Here is a 20,773-nt window from a genome sequence, read left to right as displayed (position 1 = left end):
TTCATCGGATTGAAAGACATATTTTCCACTGGACAAGAAGCTCAGAAAGTCGGTGGAAGAAAAAAAATTGTCTTCATATTCACCTCTTTGTCTTGGATCCTTTCTGTACTTACAGAATTCACGTAAAAGTTTAAATTTTTGCTTAAAGCTGTTTAGTAATTCACATTTCATATTTGTCTTTCTGTATGACTGTGTTTTTTTGATATAAAAAATGTGTTCGGCAATTCGCAAAGATAATACTTTAGTTAGGCAAATCACGTATGAAGCTGTCTCACTATATATGATATCATCATTGTTTTAAAACCCTTGAAATAAAGGAGAAACTTGGCCTTTTTTATAGTTCCAGCACACACTCACACATAATTTGATGTCATCATCTATGTATGTGATGGAGAAAAAAAACTTCACTTCACAACACTCCACTCTACTTTTGATGATGTCTGCTAATTTACGTGGCTTCATTTTTAATTGAAACTTTCTACGTGTTCGAGTGCTTATACTGAGTAAGTTTTGTTGTTGCCTTGGAATTGAATGCGAGGCTCCAATGTTAAATAGGCGTTAACCGCAAAAGATCTATGTGAAACGTGCCTCAAGTCTCTATAAAAAAAAAAAAACTAAAAATCTTATTTTTTTTTGTCGTCTTTGATTGATGGGCAGTGGGCAAAATGAATGAGTGAGTCAGTTATGAAAAGTTGTTTTTATTTTTTGTTTTTATTATTTAATTTTATTTTTAAATATTTATTGCTAAAATATATTTATATATGTTGTTTGTTGTTAGCTAAAAAAATCATTTTAAATTCAAAAAGGAAGACCATGATGGAATCAATGCGCTAAGTGGTAGAAACTATAAACGAATCTTATCAAACTTATGGAATCTCTTACAAGACTATTAAAAAAGTTTAACTGGAATGTTTTTTTTTTTTCGTTTAGTGCTGGTGGGCGTGGAGAGGCCTCCATTATTAGTACATGTTTTAGTAGGCCTGTTTTTTGCCTGCTTCGTATTTTACTTTTACTTTCAATTTTCAACCATTTTATTCCCTCGCAAAATAAATCTTGATTAAGATTATCTTATAAATAGAAAAAAACTATATGTATACATACTATATAAATTAAAAGTGGAAACAACAACACTTGGTGCTGGGTAGGCGAAAATGAAAAGTAACTAACCAAGTAAGATGGTCTAAAAAAGCGGTACTTAATTGATAAGTTTATATATATAAATATATGTATAACTTAACCTAAAAAGGCACTTACAAATGCAGCAACATAGTGTGTTTGTTTTAACTTTAAAAAGTCCTTAATCCATAGGTTTATTGCCTTGCCTAGACATTGTACTAAAACTGTATAGACTATAAATAGTTTAAGTAACTTTAAATTAGATTGTAGTAGATGGCTTAGAATCTACGTATGTATGTATGTATATATGTTGGAGTAATAACAGAAATTATTTTCAAAGAGTTTTATTTTAGATGTACTAAAACTCGTTTTAGATCCAGTTTTAGGTGTACTAAAACTCGTTTTAGATCCAGTTTAAAGTGTACTAAAAACTGTTTAGATCTTGTTTGAAATGGCTTACAATAAGAAAGTAGTATAAATCCAACAGTTCTAAATGTTCTAAAAAATACAATTCAACCTCGTAATAGTTCTTAATCTAAAAATATAGTGTACTAAAAGGTTCCTAAAGTCTATATGCTCCATTAGCGTCGCATAATATCCTCAATGCTAAAGCCCGTACGTCTAGGTGCTGCTACTACTGCGGGTGGTTGTACCGCCGGGGGTGGTGCTGGTCCCTGTCCAGGTGGTTCTTTATCCCGTGCACTCGTTTCGGTACTTGACACTGGTTTACCCAATAACTGCCTGGGTGGATGACGTGACATATTCAAAGCATAAATACTTTGATTCTCCATAAAGCAACGCTGATTCATTATATCTAGTGAAGATTGTGGTGGTGGTGCCGGCTGTGGTAATATTCGCTTACGCATGGGTATGGAACCCAAGAAACTAGGCATGGCCTCGTGTGGCGAATGCAATGGCTGAGGAGATGGTTTTGTGCTACTTTCCGTGCTATTATTGATTATTATTGTTGGCGGTGGTGCTTGCAAGGCCGCTGGCGGCTGCGGTGCTGGTGGTGGTGCTGTGGCAGCAGCAATTTTAGATAGATTTAAGCTCTTGTGATGCAGATCGCGACGTACATGCAACATGGGCAGATAAGGATCAGCATTTGGTGGTAAGAGATGTGGATGTGGTTGTGGTGGAGGAGGATGTGAATGTGCATGTGAATGCGGATGTGCATGCGGGGGTGGTGGCGGTGGTACTTGTGGCGGTGCATAGCGTAAATAGGATGAAGCTGATGATGATGGTGCCATGGGCAAGTCGTCTAACGGTCTATCAATATGCGGACGCATCGTATAGGTTTCGCCACCCTCGTGATGACAATGTGTGACACCTTGTCCCTCCTTCTTAGCGGTATTTGAAGTGCCAGCTGAATGTGAATTGCTTGCACTATTTTGTCCGGCCTTAAAACGAGCCACCAAAGCCACTTCGGCTTGCTCTTCGGCATCGGCTTCTAGATCTTCATCTTCAGCCAAATCCTCACGTTGATGATATGATGTGGTAGCTCCCTCATGTGGATCCTCTTCATCGTCATAGTCCTCAAATTCTTCTTCACTATCCTCCTGATCAAATTTAGCATCACCAGCGGCACCACTGCCATTTGTGGCCTTCCTCTTCAAGTGTCTACGCTCTGCCTCATCTTTCTCCTCGCCACCAGCAGTTGTCTCATTCAAATTCCTCACCGGCGATTGCCTAGGCGAGTCCACTTCCAGCAACGAATCCTCTTCATCGCCACTTAAGTTACGAGCCTCGTCCTCTTCACCCACATCCACATAGTCTGCCCCATTCACTTCACCGCCCACGGCATGTGTCAGCGCGTGACGCCTCAAGTCGCAGTTGCGTCGAAACACTTTGCCACAGGATGAACACTCGTAGGGCTTGTGATCGGTATGGGTTAACAGATGAGTCTTCAAATTGGAACGCTGATTAAAGCTGCGACTGCAGACGGGACATTTGTGCGGTGATTCCTCCATATGCAGGATCTTGTGTACAGCCAATGTGCGTGATTGACAGAAGCCTTTGCCGCATTCTGTACATTTGAATGGCTTTTCCTTCGAGTGAATATACCTAAAATTAAACAAAAGAAATTTATTTAGTAATTTACATTCGATAGAAGTCTTTGAATATCTTGAAAACAAATGAATATCTTGAAATAATGATACAATTGCTGTATCCTAGTCTTATTCTTGTCTAATCATATTGGAAGACTAAAGTTCTGTTTAAATAGCAATCCGTTTCATCCTAAAACCGCTTTCCAAGTTGTCGCAAATAAAACATTAATACTAGACCCAAATAAAAAATAACAGTGATCTTTCTAACGAAAACTTGTAGGGGAAACATTTAGAGAAATATAGAAATATATGAAAACAAAGGGATTCTAATCGGGAAAACTCTGTAACAAAGGCTAATGAGCTTCCCTCACGTAAGGTTCTTAATTTTTAGATATTTATAATACTAAGATCATTTTAAAACAAAATAAATAAATAAATGAATTAATCATTTCTTTAAGAAACTTTTCAACCATTTGATTTCTGGCAGATCAAGCATGAGAATCTACTTTAAGTATTCTTTATGTACTTTGAAAGTCATTTCAATTTGTTAAAAACATTAAAGACTAATTGATTACACAGGCCGACATTTTTGAGGTCATGAAAAAGTGTTTGAAGTTCAATAGGTCTCCTATAGTAATTGGGGGCTGCTAATCACGGCCCTGTACTTAGTTTTTCTCCATCACGTCAGGATTTCGAAAAAAATGCGTTCAAATTATTCAAAATGACCTAATTTGCAATATATTTTTCCATGATATAAGCATAATATTGTACTAAAAACATTATTATTTTATCCTATTAATATATTAGGCTTGATTAAAAAGGAATTTACAAAATATCAAAGAGGTATTTCTTTGTTATAATGGATAATATCTTACACTCCGGATATAGTTCTATAATGAGTAAATTTTGAACCAAAAAGTATGCTATAGCGATTCCAAGAGTTGTCTGCTTTTAAATTTTAAAGAATTGTGGGAATTTGCTGCGTCTTACAAATTGTATATTAGTTATATGTGCAAACAAGAACTAATTTTCTTACACAAAATATTCTAAAATCCGTAAAAAAAGTTGAAAATTTTTGTTTCAAACTTTCTATAGTATACTTTTGGGTGCCTATTTTTCAACCCCAGATCTCCAGATTTCACAAAATCTAGACGTGATGGACAAAAACCAAGTATGCAGTTAGAATCAGCGTACCCGAATTAGTTAAGAACACCTCTCAAGTTAACGTCAGCAAAAATCATGTCGGCCTGTGTTATTATTTTTGTTATATTTTTTGTGCTTATGCCTTTGGTAACTTTGTTTAGCAGTGTAGTAAGACTTTAGATAAACGCGATTAAACAATCAAACAAATCGCGCAATTCATTTTTTTTTTTTTTGGTTTTAAGAAATGTTTAACCATATTAGCTGATTGCGTGGGCGTTGTTTGCCGCCGCTTTTGGGTTAACTGCCAGTTGGTAGCACAACAGTTGACAGTTATCTTCTTGGACTGCATTATCTTCTCTCCTTCTTTTCCTTTTGCTGTGTGTTTGCTGCTGCCTCTGCGCCCCATTCTCAGATAAAGTGCGCTGATATATTTTATGTTTATGGCAGCCATCTTTGAAATGGCATCCACTTGTTGTTGGACAGACGACAGAAGCAGCAGCAGCCCAAGACCAAGACCAAGCCTCAGCCTCAGCTTCAACATCAGCATCAGCTTTTAGCCTCAGCAGCTGCTGGCCTGGCCTGGCCTGGCTCATAGAGCGAAAAGAAGTTAAAAGAAACCAAAAAAAGAAAGAAAAAAAGAGGAAAACTGGTTTTTTGCTTCGTCTGCGTTTTGGGGCTCGAGATTCTTCTCCCATATACTTTGCCTTCTTATATATATTTTTTTTTTTTCGATTTTTTTTTCTGTATGCTGGTCTAAAGCAAAATTAGCCCCGCGGCAAAGCAAACAAACGACAAATGGACCGAAACCGAACGATCAAAAGACAGAATGCGCTGGACTTGGGACAGTCTTTCAGTCAGTCTACTCTCCCCCCTCTTTCCCTCATCTTCTTATCCCCTCCACATCATCATCGTCATCGTCATCATCATTGTTGTTGTTGTTGGTATTGAAGTAAACCAAACAAAGTTAATTAACTTTGTTGTTGTGGTGGTGACTCTACGTCAAGTGCTGTACTCTACATTTCAGGCATAAGTGGTTTTTGGGGTATTGTGATTTTTTTTTTCTCCATCTCGAAGGCTGATTTTGATTGATGTGGGATTTAAATAGAAATCCGACGAGGCAACAAATCAAAATTTGGTCTGGGGAAACGAAAAATTAGCTAAAATCAAAGCTATTGTTTTTAGGTTTAGCGCCAGAAGATGAAGTTACTACTAACAATAAGTGGAAACCAGAATCGAAACTATTCTGTTTCTTTTCTAAATTAATTAGTTTAAGCACTTGCACACTAAAAAAGATATAAAAATGTTTCAATTAAGTTCTAAAAAAGTTAGTTTAGAAGCCTTTAAAAAAGTTTCAGACTAATCCTTCTACAGCAGTTATGAGATCAGGTTAAAGGTTAAAAAACTTTCAAGTGCAACTTAAAAAATCATTGATGTATGAATTCAATGAAAAATCTTAAAGAACTTTTCTTTTATTTTCAAAGAATCCGATTCCCTATCTTATAGGAATTTTTAGATAACAAGACATATTTATTTGAATATGAAATTTTCAGTAACTTTTTGGGAATAGAGTATTCATGCAGAAGAGGTATGAATCTCAGCGTTCTTGCCTTTGCTTAATGCATCGTTCTTTTGAGACTTGAGGCAAACCAGCAATTACTGGTCTGCTGACACGCCCCCTTTCCCTCTTCTTTAACACACACACACACACACACACGCATGCACTCACCTGTGGTCTCTCAAGTGATCCTGACGTCGAAATGCCTTGCCGCAAATATCACAGGAATATGGTCGTTCATCTGTATGTGTGCGTTCGTGTATTAGCAGATTGTAAGATTTAGTGAACTGCCGATTACAAAATTTGCAAATGAACTGTTTCTTGGGGCGAGACGCACGACCAGGTGCCCGCAATAGACGACGATCCAGGCCAGCGGGATGCAAACCGCCAACTGGTCCGAGGCCAGGTGGAAAGAGAGCCGCCGCTGCAGCCGCGGCAGCAGCAGATCCTGGAAAGGCAAAACTCCCAGCCGCTGTAGGCGATGGACCAGGACCCGTTAAATATGGCGGTGGCGGGGGTGGAGCATAGAGAACACCAGGCGGTGGGCCACCCGGTGGCCCACCTGGTCCTCCGCGACTCAACATGGCAGCGGCGGCGGCTGCCTCGCGTAAAGCCAATTCCTTGCGCTTGTCCGCCATCATGGCAATTATTTCGTAATTCGAATTGCTGCCTCCCGCTCGCACTTTGGCGGGCAGTACAGGAACAAAAGCAGAGATCTCGCGATGATGTGGTGGCGGTCCTGAAGCCAAATGCTGCTGATAGGCCAATTGTGTTTCATAGGCAGCCGCTGCGGCCGAGATCCGGCTAGCCGATGAATTTCGTGAGTCACCAGCATTACCCTCGGCAGTGGATGCTCCACTGCCACCACCTGATCCTGCTCCTGCTCCGCCATTGCCACTGCTAGCACCGTTTGATGCGGCTGCGGCAGCTGCTGCTGCCACTGTGGACATGAATTGATCCATGCGTGAAGTGCGCAACATGGGAATGGCTCCACCTCCTCCACCGCCACCCAAATCGCTGGATGAGCTTTCCGTGGGCATTTGTTGTTTTTTTTTTTTTAATAAACTCGCAGCTGTATTTCACATTCCGCTAGACCTAAAAAGAGAAAGAGACAGAGAAAAGAAGGGTTAGAGACGGAAGGGGCAAATGTTTTAATAACAATTATTATATGATGAGTTTATCTTAATTACTCTGCAAAGTACCATAAACAGAAATTTTTTTCCACCTCTAGTCTTTACAACACTCTTGAGGTAGGAGGTATCGTAGGGTATCACGGACACTCAATAAAGAAAATTTCATTTCATTTTCATTTTAAGTTAAAATTTCTTTAAATTTAAAATTTCTTTAAATTTATTTTTCAAAACTTATAAAATTTATTATATTCTCGTTTCAGTTGGATATATTAAAGCTATGATTATGGTAAGTTTCAATGAGCTTGAAATCATTTTTCTTTTTATTAATGGTATTTAAATTTTGATTTATGAATTTTCTAAACTATACTTAATAGTTTTTTAAAAATCGAAAATGTGAACTTTTAATCAAACGGCTTCAAGAAAGTTAAGTATCAGGGCCACTTCTACTGTCTTTCTATTTTTCCTATTATATCATAATCCCAATAACTCCGAATTCCTTAAAAATGAAAATAAACAATCAATAGGCTGATTTGCCATAATTAATTTTACATTTGGGCCCAGAATAATCTGAATTATCCTAAAATGTTGTCAATAAGCAACTCTGGTAATAAAAGTTTTAGACTGTTTTTTTCTGTGATTTTTGAAATTAAGAATTTGTTTCTTATCTTTTAAATGAGTGTAAATGAATATATAGTTAAACTTAGTTATTAAAATATTTCAATTATTTATAGAGAGAGAAGAGTTTTTTAGTTTCATTTACTAGACAGACTAGACAAGACATTTGGAAATATTATTTAAAGTTGTTTTTTTAACTATTTTTAAGTTGTTTTGTTTGGGTTATTTCAGTCTTAAAGCCTTCTAATGTTCTATTAGATTCTACCCTGAGAAAATGCAGATGAATTATTTGAACTAAATATAAGCTAAGATAGTACTAAGAATAACAAAGTTATTCCAAAGTATGTTTCAACTAATAATATTCTATGAAAGTTCCAAGAATGAAGTTTGAAAACAGAACTTGATTTGGCATTTAGCAGGCTTTTAATGTAAAAAGTGTTGACAAATAGTGATAAAAATTATTATTGAAAGTAAAACAAATGCTTTGAGGGAGTTAATAATCTGTTGCATTACTTTTTTGTTGTTCAATTCCCTGAAAGATGTGTTTCTTTTTTATAGTTCACCTGATTTAGAGCTGTCGTTCAAATTTAAGCCATCATTTTGATTAATGTTTATGGAATTCAAAGTCCCTTTTAATATAGTCTATATATATTGTTTATATTCTGTAAAACTTTGTATAGGGTATACAGTAGATGGTTCTTTAGTAAATATCTTTACTTGTATGAATTTTGTTTATCAGTAACAACGGCGGCAAAAAAGAAGGAAAAAAAGTTGAAATATACGAAACGTTTGCGGTATCGGCGAGTGAAACTAAACTGAGAAGGAAAAAAACGAGTCGTAGTGCTGCCTGCTGCTGTTGTCGCTGCTGCTGCTGCTGTTGCTGTTACTGCCAGGTTAGATAAGATTGTGTGTCCAAAAAAATAAAAAAAAAACCTGACTATGAACTGGCACTGGCACACAGTAGTACCGATATAAACACACACACACACACACACACACACACAGATGCAACTGGGGAAATAGTAGAGGAACGACAAAGGCCCAGACAAGGCACTGGCAGGCAGGCAGAGTCACTACTGATCAACCAGCCAAGTTGCCGTCGCTTTTGGTAAATGACTCTGACCGAAACTCGAACGACTGCTTACTGGATTTACGCAACAGGAGCGAGCAGCAGGCAAAGTCTTGAGATTGACTGACTCTCTGGGCATCAAAACGTGATCATCACGATAGTAACAAAAATATAATGCCTGATTCTCATGATCATGTTTGATGACGTTGATAGAACGTCGTTTTGAATTTATAACCAGTTAAGCAAAAAAGCAGCAAAAAATATTACTTAGTCTCCATTATTGCCGTGTCTCTTCAGATGACAATATTTTCGCTTATCATTTGCTAGACCGAAAAGACAAAAAAAAAAAAAAAAAAACCAAACTTTTTTGGTAACTCTTTCCTTACCTGTTGGCCATCAATGTGGAAGAACGTTTTATCTAGAAAGGCCTATGTTTGCGAAAGAATGGCCTACAATCATAGGAAATAACGAAGATATTGATCAAAGTCACTGTTTTCCACCGATCGATTCTATGGGAGCTATATGATATAGTCACCCGATCTTGATCAGATTTGGCACAGTCGTTAATAAGCGTAATAAACTCTCTAATATTGAGTTTCACGACAATAGCTAAGAAAATAACGAAGTTATTGAGAAAGTCACTGTTCGTGACTTGGCCGTTTGTATGGGAGCTATATGATATAGTCATCCGATCTTGATCAAATTTGGCATAGTCGCTTATAGGCGTAGTAAACTCTATAATATTAGGTTTCACGACAATAGCTCAGAAAATACCGAAGTTATTGAGAAAAGTCACTGTTCGTGACTTGGCCGTTTGTATGGGAGCTATATGATATAGTCACCCGATCTTGATCAAATTTGGCATAGTCGCTTATAGGCGTAGTAAACTCTCTAATATTAAGTTTCACGACAATAGCTCAGAAAATACCGAAGTTATTGAGAAAAGTCACTGTTCGTGACTTTGGGGTTTGTATGGGAGCTATATGATATAGTGGTCCGATCCGGCTGAATCCGAGATATACAACGCCTGCAGTATATACAAGCCTATGTGCAAAATTTCAGCTCTGCAGCTCTTACGGTCTAGGAGGAGTTTGCGTTGATCCAGACGGACGGACGGACGGACGGACATGGCTATTTGAACTCGTCTCGTCGTGCTGATCAAGAATATATATACTTTGTATGGTCGGAGATGCTTCGTTCTATGCGTTGCACACTTCTGACCAAAATTAATATACCCTTTTTGCAAGGGTATAAAAAGACGACTTCTTGCTACATCATCTTGCTTCTGGGGTCTTGAAAAGGTCTTTCATTCTCCTCTAGCCCCCTCTCCTCATATTGTGCACCGTTCTTCTTATTATTATTATGATTTTTTCTTTCCTGAAGGGGATTTATCTTTAGAAATGATTTCTTTTTCATTTTTCGACTGCGTGCCCGCTGTCAGATTAGATATGTAGAAGGTTGACTAAGCACAAATGATATACAATCATGTGTAACTAAAAAGTATATACAATTTTGTAGACTTGAAAAAAAAACCAAGTCAAGGGGTATAATAGGTTTAGTTAGTTTGGGAAGCTCTCATGATGCTATTGTCTAGGGATTTAGTTAACAAAATTAATGCAAAGAATGCATTATGTCTGATTTATAAATAAAAAGCAAAGTAATCCCTTCGGTTAAGGCTTTCACCACTTAAATGAGTTTTTTTTCCTCATCAGTTACTTAATATTGCGATGACAGTTTGTTTTTTGAATATATTATTGAATTTAAAACTGTTTTATGCTAATATTTCTGTTTTAATATTTGTAAATTAAGTACAGGTCATGCAGGTCAGATAATTGATTCATTTTTGCTTTAAAATTCTTTTTCTCTTTAAAAGTAATCAGACTGATAAAATATTTAATTCCATGGGCTGATGAACGGTATTTTCACTGACGTTAAACAAATACTTAAAATATTTCCCTGACAGTTTCCCTTTTTTCCTAATACAAGTAGTATAAATTTTTTTTAGATCCATTTAAATTCTTGTACTTAATATATTATAGAAAGGATTCTTTTGAAATCTAACTTTTATTTCAAGTTAAGTCATTTAAATGCATTTGCTAGACATTGTGCATTTTACAATTATTTTTTCATAGTAAAATTCCTATTCCCATATGTCAACGATAATTTGCATGCTTATCTAAGCCCTAAACACTGAGTTAATCTTATCTTAATCGCTCGCCTATCATATTATTTAGTAATTGCTTTGGGTCTATATTAGAATTAGTTAGAATAACCAATAAGATTATAATTCAATAATCCCCAAATGGGGTTTTTTTTCTTCCCTTCCCTTTTTTTAGGTTTATGACTGTCTGACTGGAGATATCATGCTCTCCCTTTCTCTCTATTTCTCTATTTATACACTGTATGTAGCAACAATTGAACGTTCATTATCTTTTCTGAAACATCGGCACTTTTGAAAACAAAAAAAAAGTCCAAAGCCAAATAAGAAAAACAAATAAAAATTAATGTAAATAATGGACAAACGGCACGTAGACGACGTTGCGTCTGACTCTCTCGCTCACTCTTTCTATAAAGAGGAGAGGCAGAGCCCAAAGGCTTAAGGTTGTGTGTGTGTGTGTGTGCGCGAGTGTGTGTACATATAATAAAAATGGGAAAAATATAAAACCCAACCACGCCAGAGCCCTACTCAGACAAACCCAGACTACTACTGGCTGAAAGATATCGAGGAGCAATTTGGCTGCCAGTTTTTAGTTTTTCTCCTTCTCCTACTTCTCCTCCTCTCACTCTCTCTATATGTACATACATATATGTATCTGTCTTTCTCACTTTTTTTTTTTTTTGTCTCCTACTCTTGCATTTTTGTGTAAACACATACCGAACCTTAAGTGAAAAGGTTCAGAGTGTTGATAAAAAATTGTTTTCCAAGTGCTAATTTATGAAAACGACTAGAATGATACTCTTTAAAAGGGTATTATAAATTTACGTCCTTTAAACTCGATTGGAATGAGTCAGTTTATGGTTTCTAATGGCGAATTCTTATCGTCCACTTTAAATCGTTCTTATACTTCTGGCTAATAGTTAATCGTTAAAAAAAATATAATTTTTTCAAAATAGCAAAGAATTTTTTTAATTTTAAATATTTTGTGCAGTTTTATATGATTTGTTTTTAATTAAAAATGCTGTTCTTTTGTTTTTTGTTGAAAAGAAATATTGTTAAAAATTTTAAGTGATTTTAATAGGAATTTTGATTTCGTTTTTAAATTTTTTAAATGAAACTTTTTCTTTTATTTAATTTTGTTTTGTTTTCACGGCAAAGGAAGCTATGACATATACAATTAAAAAAGATGATGCCTTAAAAAATAATCAAACACAGGCTTAAATATTTTCAAAACTGTTTGTTACATACTAACTGCGATATGCTTTGTATGTCTGTTACAACTACAGGGTATAAAGGGAGAAAAAACAAAAATAAAACCAAGAAAGATATACAAACACCAAGCAAAAAGTTGTCCCTGTCCGTTGATGGACCTATAGATGAAAATGTCCAACAAACAAACAAACAAACAGAAGAAGAAGAAGATAGTTGGAAAAGAGAGAAAAAGGGTCGATCTTTCATTTTTCTCTACTTCTTTCAACTTAATCCCTTCGGGATACTACATTTTAAAGACCTTTTGAGCGTGTGTGTGTGTGTGTGTGAGAGAGAGGGAGAAAGGGCGATACGCTAGGCTAATAATCAGAAATCGAGAGACTTATAATTATAGTCCAGGCAAGACTAAAAAAAAATATAAACCCTTTCGGGTAGAGATTATAGTCAAAGCTATTAAAAAATCTAGCTTGATCATTGCTTGCTTCAGAGACGAGAAAGAAAAACCAGTTCCAGCTGCCGAAGCTGTAGCTAGCTGCTCCTTCCACCTCCTTTCATGGCTTATAATTTTCTTGATTAATATCCAAGAGAGATTTACACCATTTGCCGAAGAGGGCCCAAGTGAAGTTGCAGTTGATGGTAGATCCATTAATTTTTTTCCCTTGAAAGAGCTTTGCCAACTTTTTTTTCTCTTTCTGTCTTTACCAAAGGGGTTTAATGAAGTTTTATGTTGCCTTCAAATTGAAAATCATTTTTTATGCTTTAAAAATTTACGAGCCACAGGATTAACACATAACTGATTTCAATCTGAAGATCGATCAAGTCCTATATATACTTATGCATAGTAGAATTTATGATTATTACTTAATTCCCAAAACACATTTCACATGCTAATCTCTCTCTCTCCTCTCGTTTTGACCTTTTTTCAGTTCTTTTCTTAGTATATATTGTGTTACTAATCCGTCTCTTGTTGTTGTTGAATCTCTTTTGGGTTTTCAGTTTTCTATGTGGAAGATTTTCTCCTTATTTTCCTAAGACGCATTATTCTATTCTCTGTAGTTCCTTAAGAGTTTTCCAATACACCTCAGAGTCAAGTGTTTCTATTGTAACACAAAATGCCTTCAGACCTTTAGAAATTATGTTGTCATATGGCAAATAGGATGATTAAAATAAGTTTGTATATCTTAATCTCTCTTGACTTTCAGCAAAAAATACAAGAGTTTGCTTTAAAATATTATTATGAGCATAGGGGGAAAAAAAGTTACATTAACAATCAATAATTGAACAAATATTAATGAAAATTCATTTGAAACATTTGAAAAAAAAAGTTGAAATTTTGTATTTAAAAAGAATAAAAATGTAAATCTTGTATTTTAAGTAGAAAAGTATAAGATGAAAGGATTAAATAAAAAATTTCTACAAATAATTACTTAATAATTACATAAAATATCCATTCATATTTATTTTCCAAATATAGAAATAGGGATAACAAAATTGAATGAATAAGATCTCCGTTTAACTGTTAAAAAACAAACTAACTTTCGAGTTAGTTTCCAATATCTGCATATTCAAATCTTAAACTAAAACTTCAGCCTATGACTAAAGGAATTCCCCATGCCTAGATTTAAAATGAATATAGCAAAAAAAAAAATATTGATTAAATCTTTCGCTTTCAATAAATATGCAAAAATCTATTCTTAAGATTTCGATTTGAATATATTCATATTGTTTAAGGCCTAAAGCAAACGCAAAATTTACACGCAAATTGATTAGAAACATTCAAAAGAATATGAATAAAAGAAAGAAAACAAATAAATTTAAATGACAAACCCTAAAAAAATATAAAACTAACAAACTAACACGTGCCAAAAAGGCGGGGCTATCAAAAAATAAAAATATAAAAAACTAAACTAACAACTTTGAAATAAAATCAAAATAAAATGCCTTATATAGACGGCAATAACAATCAATTGTTTAACCATTGTTTCTTTCCAATTTATATATACTAACATCTATATAAATATATTTTTGTATTATTGTGTTTTACGATATTCAATTAATTTCAAATTGAAAGACGGTTTCCCAATAAGTATAAAATTTTTTATGGTTTTCCATTCTTATGTTAAAATTTCAAGTTGAAAATGAAAATAAAAAACAGAGCGCGGGAGGCAAAATACGAAAAAAAAACGATGCTTGAAAAGAAATCAAAAGAAAACTAAAGCAAGATCTAGATGACGATGATGATGATGATCGTGATCATCATGATCTTAACCACAGAAGCTTGCGGCAATTTTTGTTGTGTTGTAGTGAGTTTGCCTCACGTTCTGAACAATTAAAGGCACAACGAAGCAACAACGCCAAAGCAAACCCCAAACCCCGAACCCAAACCCAAAGCAACAACCGGATTCAAATTGAGCACGACGAGAGCCGCCGTCGCAGCCACCGCCACAGTGGAGAGCCACAAAAGCTAAACCACTGACTGGCCACTGGCAAGTGAACTGGTTTACGAAACAGCAAAATGGAAAAATAAAAAACCGAGATGGAAAAAAAAAGCATTCCAAACGAAGGTTTTTTCTGTTTTCTTCTTGGCGAGCGCCAGCCAGCCAGCCATCTAGTCAGCCAGTTCTCCCCAGCTCCGGTGCTCTGAGCTCCCAATTTTCAACTCCAACTCTCCAGCTCCAACTCCAAGTCCGCGCTGCGGCACCACACTGAGTTCGGTGGCAATGACAGTGGCACATGCAGCAGTTGTAGTGGAAGCCGCCACCACGAAAAAAAAAAACCGCCAAGCAGCCTCCCAATGTTTTTTTTTTCAATACATACATATATATGTAGATATTTTGTGTAGTGGAAAAAAATCATAAAAACTGGTTTTCTTTGGGGGCCACTCGTTGGGGTCTCCCTCTCTCTCTCTTTCTCATTAACTGTTCTCGCTCATACTCTTACTACTCGTTGCGAGGTGGTCAACTCGTTAGGGCTTTTGGCAAGGTAAAGACTTAAACCTAGTCCTAAATTATACTAAAATATTTCAATAAATCTTTATAAACAACTAAAGAGAACTAATTTTCAATAAATTTAGTTATCAAAATTAATATTGGAAAGCTTTTAGAATATAAATTTCATTTAGGTATACCGTTAAACTATATAAAAGTAATAGATTTCATTTATAAACGATTCTCATTTACTTTTCTCTTAACGGATTATGTTACCAAGAGTGAAATCTATTATTTAACCATAAACAGTGGTGAAGATTGATGAAAATTGTTTGAAAAATTCAGTACATAATGGAAAAGACTAACAATCAAAGATCTTTTAGAACACAATGAACCTAAAATGATACATAAATTATATAGAAACATATATATAAATGAGGAAATCAAGTTATATTTTCGTTTAAACTATATGTTTTTGAGAGAACCTTAAAAAAGAAATAGATATTTGTTAGCGGTTCAAATTTTTTTGATCGAAATCCATTTGAGAGAGAGATTGAATTTAGATTTTTGAGCAAGTGGAAATAATTAAAAAGTAATTATAAAGTGCTATGATTTTATTTAATTATTTAAGACAAGAAGTTAAATTCTTAAAATCCATTTATACCTGTTCATTACGATTCTTAACGATCTATTAGCTATTATTAACTAATTCTTAATACTTTTTGTTGATCTTGAAGTAGATTATAATTTTTCATATCTTATTTTGGTTTATCTTACAACGAAAAATAAATTTTTATATGTTTCAGTGTCATATTTTCTTAACAATAAAATTATATTTTATTTTTAAAATTTTCCCCAAATTTCGATGGTCTTTTTCAATCTTATATTTAAATACTATTATTTCTAATATTTTTTGCTTAAAAAAATTCTATAAATATTTTAACTTGAAAATTCTTAAATTTCTTCAAGTGTATTCAACGAAAATTTTTTTGCTTAGCCGGGCGGAATTTTTTCGCCTCTTTTTTCTTGTTAATTTTTTTATTTTATTTTTTTTTTTTTGGTTTCGTTTATCATAGTGGGCGTGGTCATCATGTTTTGGTATCTTACCTGTAGCAATTTGATTAGCCTGGGGCTAAATGAGAGTCAAGATGGTATCCAAAAATTTGAAGATCAGTTACGAAGATGTTTTTCTTGTGTTTTTTTCCTAATTATGTTTTTTTGGTTTTCACTTTAATAATTTTAGAATCTCCAAGATTCTTTCTAGAAAATTGATAGATAATTTGGTAATTAGAATATGGCAAAAATATAATTTTCTTTTCACACACAAACACAGATACACAAGAAACGCACGAAAAATATTTTTTATGTTTGGGTTTTTTTTTTATATTTTGTGTTTCTTTCTTGAGATACAATCACTGCCAGCGGGTTTTGGGGGAGCAGCAGCAGCAGCAGCCGTTGCTACCACAGAAACCACGTAGTAGGAAAAAAAAACCAGTCAACGAACGTCGTCGAACATACCGAACGAAAGCCAACCAGGCCGAGCGATCAACAGCCAGCAAAGCCAACGAACCGAGAAGAGGAGAGAGATACGGCAGCTGAAATGTGTTTTTCTACATTTTGTTTGAAATAGGAGCTGAAGCCAGTGCAGCTACCAATTCGCTCCTCAAGTAGTCCCCAAACTCTTCCCACACACAACGTCGCAACGTTGCAGCGCGCGCGCACGCTTACAATTTTTAGCTGGGGCTTGCAACAAGTTCACTCACTCACACACACACATGAACAGAGTCCCCCTTACTATACACACACTCACAGACACACTCATGCACAGGGAGAAGGTTTTTTGCACTTACACATACACAATTCTTTAGAAGTTTTATCGAGCAATATTCCGCGCGCAGGTGTTTTAGGTACGATCAACAGTCGAAGACTAAATGAAAACCCATCGAGAGAGAACCTTCGATAGGGAGAGAGAGAGAGAGAGAGAGAGAGTAACGAGTAGATATTTAGCGAGAGTTTTGACTCTCCTTGGTCAATACGAACCGACCGAGGCAACCAGCCGATGATGGTTAACAAAAACAAAAACCAGCCAAGTAAGTGTAAACCAAAAACTCAACCGACCGCCAGTCAGTCGCACGCTGCGGGACAGAAGATTATACGAAACGTACATACATATCTTTCTATATGTATGTCTACCCAGAGAGAGTGAGTGAGAGAACGAGACGAGAGACGAGTTATTGTCAGTTAGAGCGCTACCTGTTTACCGACTGACGACTGCTTACTGTTTTTTTTTCGTCCCCCCTTCTTTTGTGTTTTTTTTTACATTTTTTTTTCTGTATTATTCACAGAGGGTAGACGGTAAAGAAACTGAATACTACTGAACGCCTTTTTCCTCGCCCAAACACACACACACACACACAATGTGGGGGAGTAACTGCGGTAGTTCTTTGGGCCAGTTGACGAAACACTGAAGGGGTTGCATTTAATGAGAAACTGAAATATGATCGTTACGCCATGTTGAATGAAGTTATTACAAATTGCAGGAAATTGAAGACTTACAAATACCAAATTATGCTAAATGAGTGTACTTTAGTGTGCAAAAGTTGTCTCTTTCAGATCTGATATCTGACATATAGCCATAAATTATCTTTATCTTGATGATATAGTTAATAATGTCGTCACAATTAAGGTTAATGTAATTTATATCATATATTTGCATTACTAACAGTAGGTTAGTATACATTTTCGAAAATGTTTTATCTTATTAAACTTGGCTAAATTTTGTATTCGCAATTTCTTGGTCAAAAGTCAGATAATAAGTTTAAAAAAATATGTTAAAGTGGGTTCAAAAGTGTCGATTTTTCAAATAGTTGTAGACTCTTTTCTTCTCTATATACCCCCCTTTAGTTAGTCGTCAAATTGTTCATTCTATATCGATAAATACTCATACCAACAAAATGACTCAATTGTAAATTATTACAATCTTGATTTTCCGATCAAATCTTCATAATCCGACCATTAATTTATGTATGTATAGGGTAAGCATTTATCATTTATCGTATTTTGTTATTTATTTAGTTTATTTGTGGTTACGACAGAGTCCCACATATCGTATATGTATCTACATAATTTTAGACAGTATTAGTATTTTTTGGGTCATATCTGGGTCTCGATGGGAGCATTATAAGTATTTCTTATATCCTATTTTGGTGGAGTTATTAATTCAAAAAAGTACAATAAAAAACGTATTACCAATCGTGTGTGAAACTTCATGTATCTTGATTATTATTTATAGGCGTAAAACCGAGTCTCACAGGTCGTATACTAGATGCAGTTTACCGATTTCAAAACGTCTTAGCGTTGTTTTGCATATTTCAGATTGTTAGACCGTAAAGTAAACTTCTAAATGATCCGATTCTAACAATATCTAAACCTGAAATGAATAGTGATATATAATATAAGGTCTTATTATGAAGAGTTGTAGGCTGAAAACCGAGCACATTGGGTATGGTATATAAGTGAAGATTGCATTTGAATCTTAAAACACTCGAAACTGAAACTACTAATAACAAGTCTTTTATTGCCTATTAATGGACTTAAATGTTATGACATCAAGGCATAAATTCAACCATATTGGTGACGATGGCAACTTAAATATTTCAAGCCCATCATCTGATACTAAGCAATACATATTTAAACTTCAAGTGAGTTAAATTTTCTCAACTAACTTCTTACCTTCATTCATTAATCAATAGACAATACTCTTAATTATTAGGTACATTTCTACCTACATACATACATACGTATATCTATCAATTTGCTAATTGGTAGAGCACAGCATGGTGCTTTGAAACAATCTGGCAACCTTTTCAACACATCAGGAATGCGGTAAAAGAAAAAACAAAACAAAAAGAAAACCAGTGAGAGCCTCTTAACGCTTGATGCTGAGCTAACTCTGGCTTTTTGGTTGTTAGACAAAATGATCATCATCGCACGATCATCATCATTATCATCTTGGTGATCACAAAGAGAAAGAAAAACCCAAGAAGAAATTCAAGACAACAGAAAGAGAGACTGAGAAATAGATAATTAAGGTAGTAGCATTGGTAGCAGTTGCCGCACAGTGGAACTAAATTGTTTTGTGTGCGAGTGACTGTGACTGTGTGTGTGTGTATGGAATGGAAACGGTAGCAGGTCTCATAGGGTGAGCGAATTGTTATGCTAGTCGTTGTTGGCTCTTCCTCTGATACTGATTCTTTTATACCTCTATTTCTCCTACTGCTGGTGCTGCTGCTGCTGGCTAAGTGCATATTTTGCAGAGGTTTTTTGAACAATTTTCTTTTTGGTTGAAAATAAATTACTTGAAAACTGTGTAAAACATGTGGCCAACTCTACAACTTGACAGGTTCCAAGACCAAGGTTCATTGATCGCATTTGAATTCACTTCATCGTTGTTGTTGTTGTCGTCGTTGTTGCTCATTCTTTAGGTTCGTCGGTTTGTTCGTGTGGGCGCAGGTAGAAGATGAAATTCTCTTCCTCCTTTGGGGGCCTAATTAATGACTTTCAGTCTTAGGATGCTCTTGTGTACATGGATTTTTAGTGCGTAGTTTGCTTTAAACCAGGCTAACGTCTCTAAGCCCATGCAGGATCATTATTTTTCAGATCAAATGGTAGAAAAAATATTTGACATTGCTTTGTTTTTGGTATAATCATTTATTTTTCATTTGTATTATTTTTTAAATATAATTAAAGCTCTTATTTAGTGTTTTTTTTTCTTTCTCAATTTTTTTCTCTTTTGTTTTTTCATGTACAACATAAATTGGAAATTTCTATTTAAAATATTATATATCAAATAAAATCAAGCTAAAAAATTATTTTGCCTCACTCATAATTACTGATCGAATAAAACAATCGAAATCAGTGTTATTTTTTTTTTTTTTCAAGATTTAATCTTTTACCTTTGTTTTTTTTTCCTTTTGTTATGACAAAGTAACTACTGGATTTTGAAGTAATTATAATTGTAATTATACTTTAATTATTGTTTACATAAGTTTTAAGTTATACACATTAACTATTGAATGCAACAACAATTCTTTGTGTGTGTGTGTGTGTGTCTGTTCTTTGTTCTACATAAATTTCAATGGCATGTCTTGTATTCGATTATGGTAAAACCATTTACCAACAAAAGTAATCGGCTAACTAATTGCAAAGTGGATGCGAGTGTTTTGGTTTTTCTGTGTTTACTATAAAATCTGTTTTAATAATTGTGTCTAACTAAGAATTTTTCCTTGTTTCCAATAAGGACGAAAACCGTTGACGCTTAAAAATTATTTCATAAGCTGTATATATGTATGTATGTATATGTGTATGAATGTTAGTACTTCCTGATTAACAAATTTTTAACAAATCGGATATTGAGATTTTTGGCAAATTTACAGATTAATCGTTCCTTGTGTTAAGTCTATTTACAGTTAATTGTGAAAATTCTAGAAAACTTGAAAGTTTTTTAAACAAATTAGAAAGGAAATTCTTTATCTTGTGTCTTGAGATTACATGATTGAAGTATATTTACTTGATATAAACAATTAGTAGTTAAAGACTTGAAATTTGAAAATAATTACCTTTAACTAATAAAGCATTAATGAAAACAAATAAAATTGAAAATCATAAAAACCAACTTCACTTTTATGACTAAAACTTGAGAACTCTTCAGGAAATATCGTTTTTAAAGGAAGTTCTAATCATTTTTTATGAAAAAATTAATTTTTGCCTAAACGGTATTTATTTTTATTTCTCAAAATAA

General features: G+C 34.6%; 1 protein-coding gene across 1 annotated transcript; it reads right to left on the bottom strand.

Annotated features, from left to right (window-relative positions):
* Nucleotides 1-682: 682 nt before the first annotated feature.
* bowl (brother of odd with entrails limited) lies at nucleotides 683-16,863 on the bottom strand. Its single transcript, XM_068294819.1, has 4 exons — nucleotides 16,824-16,863; nucleotides 16,081-16,233; nucleotides 6,034-6,957; nucleotides 683-3,180 (listed from the first exon to the last, which is right to left on the bottom strand). The coding sequence occupies exons 3-4, from the start codon at nucleotides 6,900-6,902 to the stop codon at nucleotides 1,698-1,700; spliced, it is 2,352 nt and encodes a 783-aa protein (XP_068150920.1). The 5' UTR covers nucleotides 6,903-6,957; nucleotides 16,081-16,233; nucleotides 16,824-16,863; the 3' UTR covers nucleotides 683-1,697.
* Between the last annotated feature and the right edge of the window lie 3,910 nt (nucleotides 16,864-20,773).

Source organism: Drosophila tropicalis, unplaced genomic scaffold, assembly GCF_018151085.1.
Source record: "Drosophila tropicalis isolate 14030-0801.00 unplaced genomic scaffold, ASM1815108v1 contig_845, whole genome shotgun sequence".
NCBI lineage: Eukaryota > Metazoa > Arthropoda > Insecta > Diptera > Drosophilidae > Drosophila > Drosophila tropicalis.
The sequence above is the reverse complement of the archived record's forward strand: the minus strand, read 5'-3'. Positions and strand labels throughout refer to the sequence as shown.

Excerpts from the sequence above, each read along its gene's own strand:
- bowl (XM_068294819.1), bottom strand. The coding sequence starts at position 6,902 with ATGCCCACGGAAAGCTCATCCAGCGATTTGGGTGGCGGTGGAGGAGGT. Across the intron at positions 3,181-6,033 it reads GATCACTTGAGAGACCACAG|GTATATTCACTCGAAGGAAA; the intron begins GTGAGTGCATGC and ends GTTTAATTTTAG.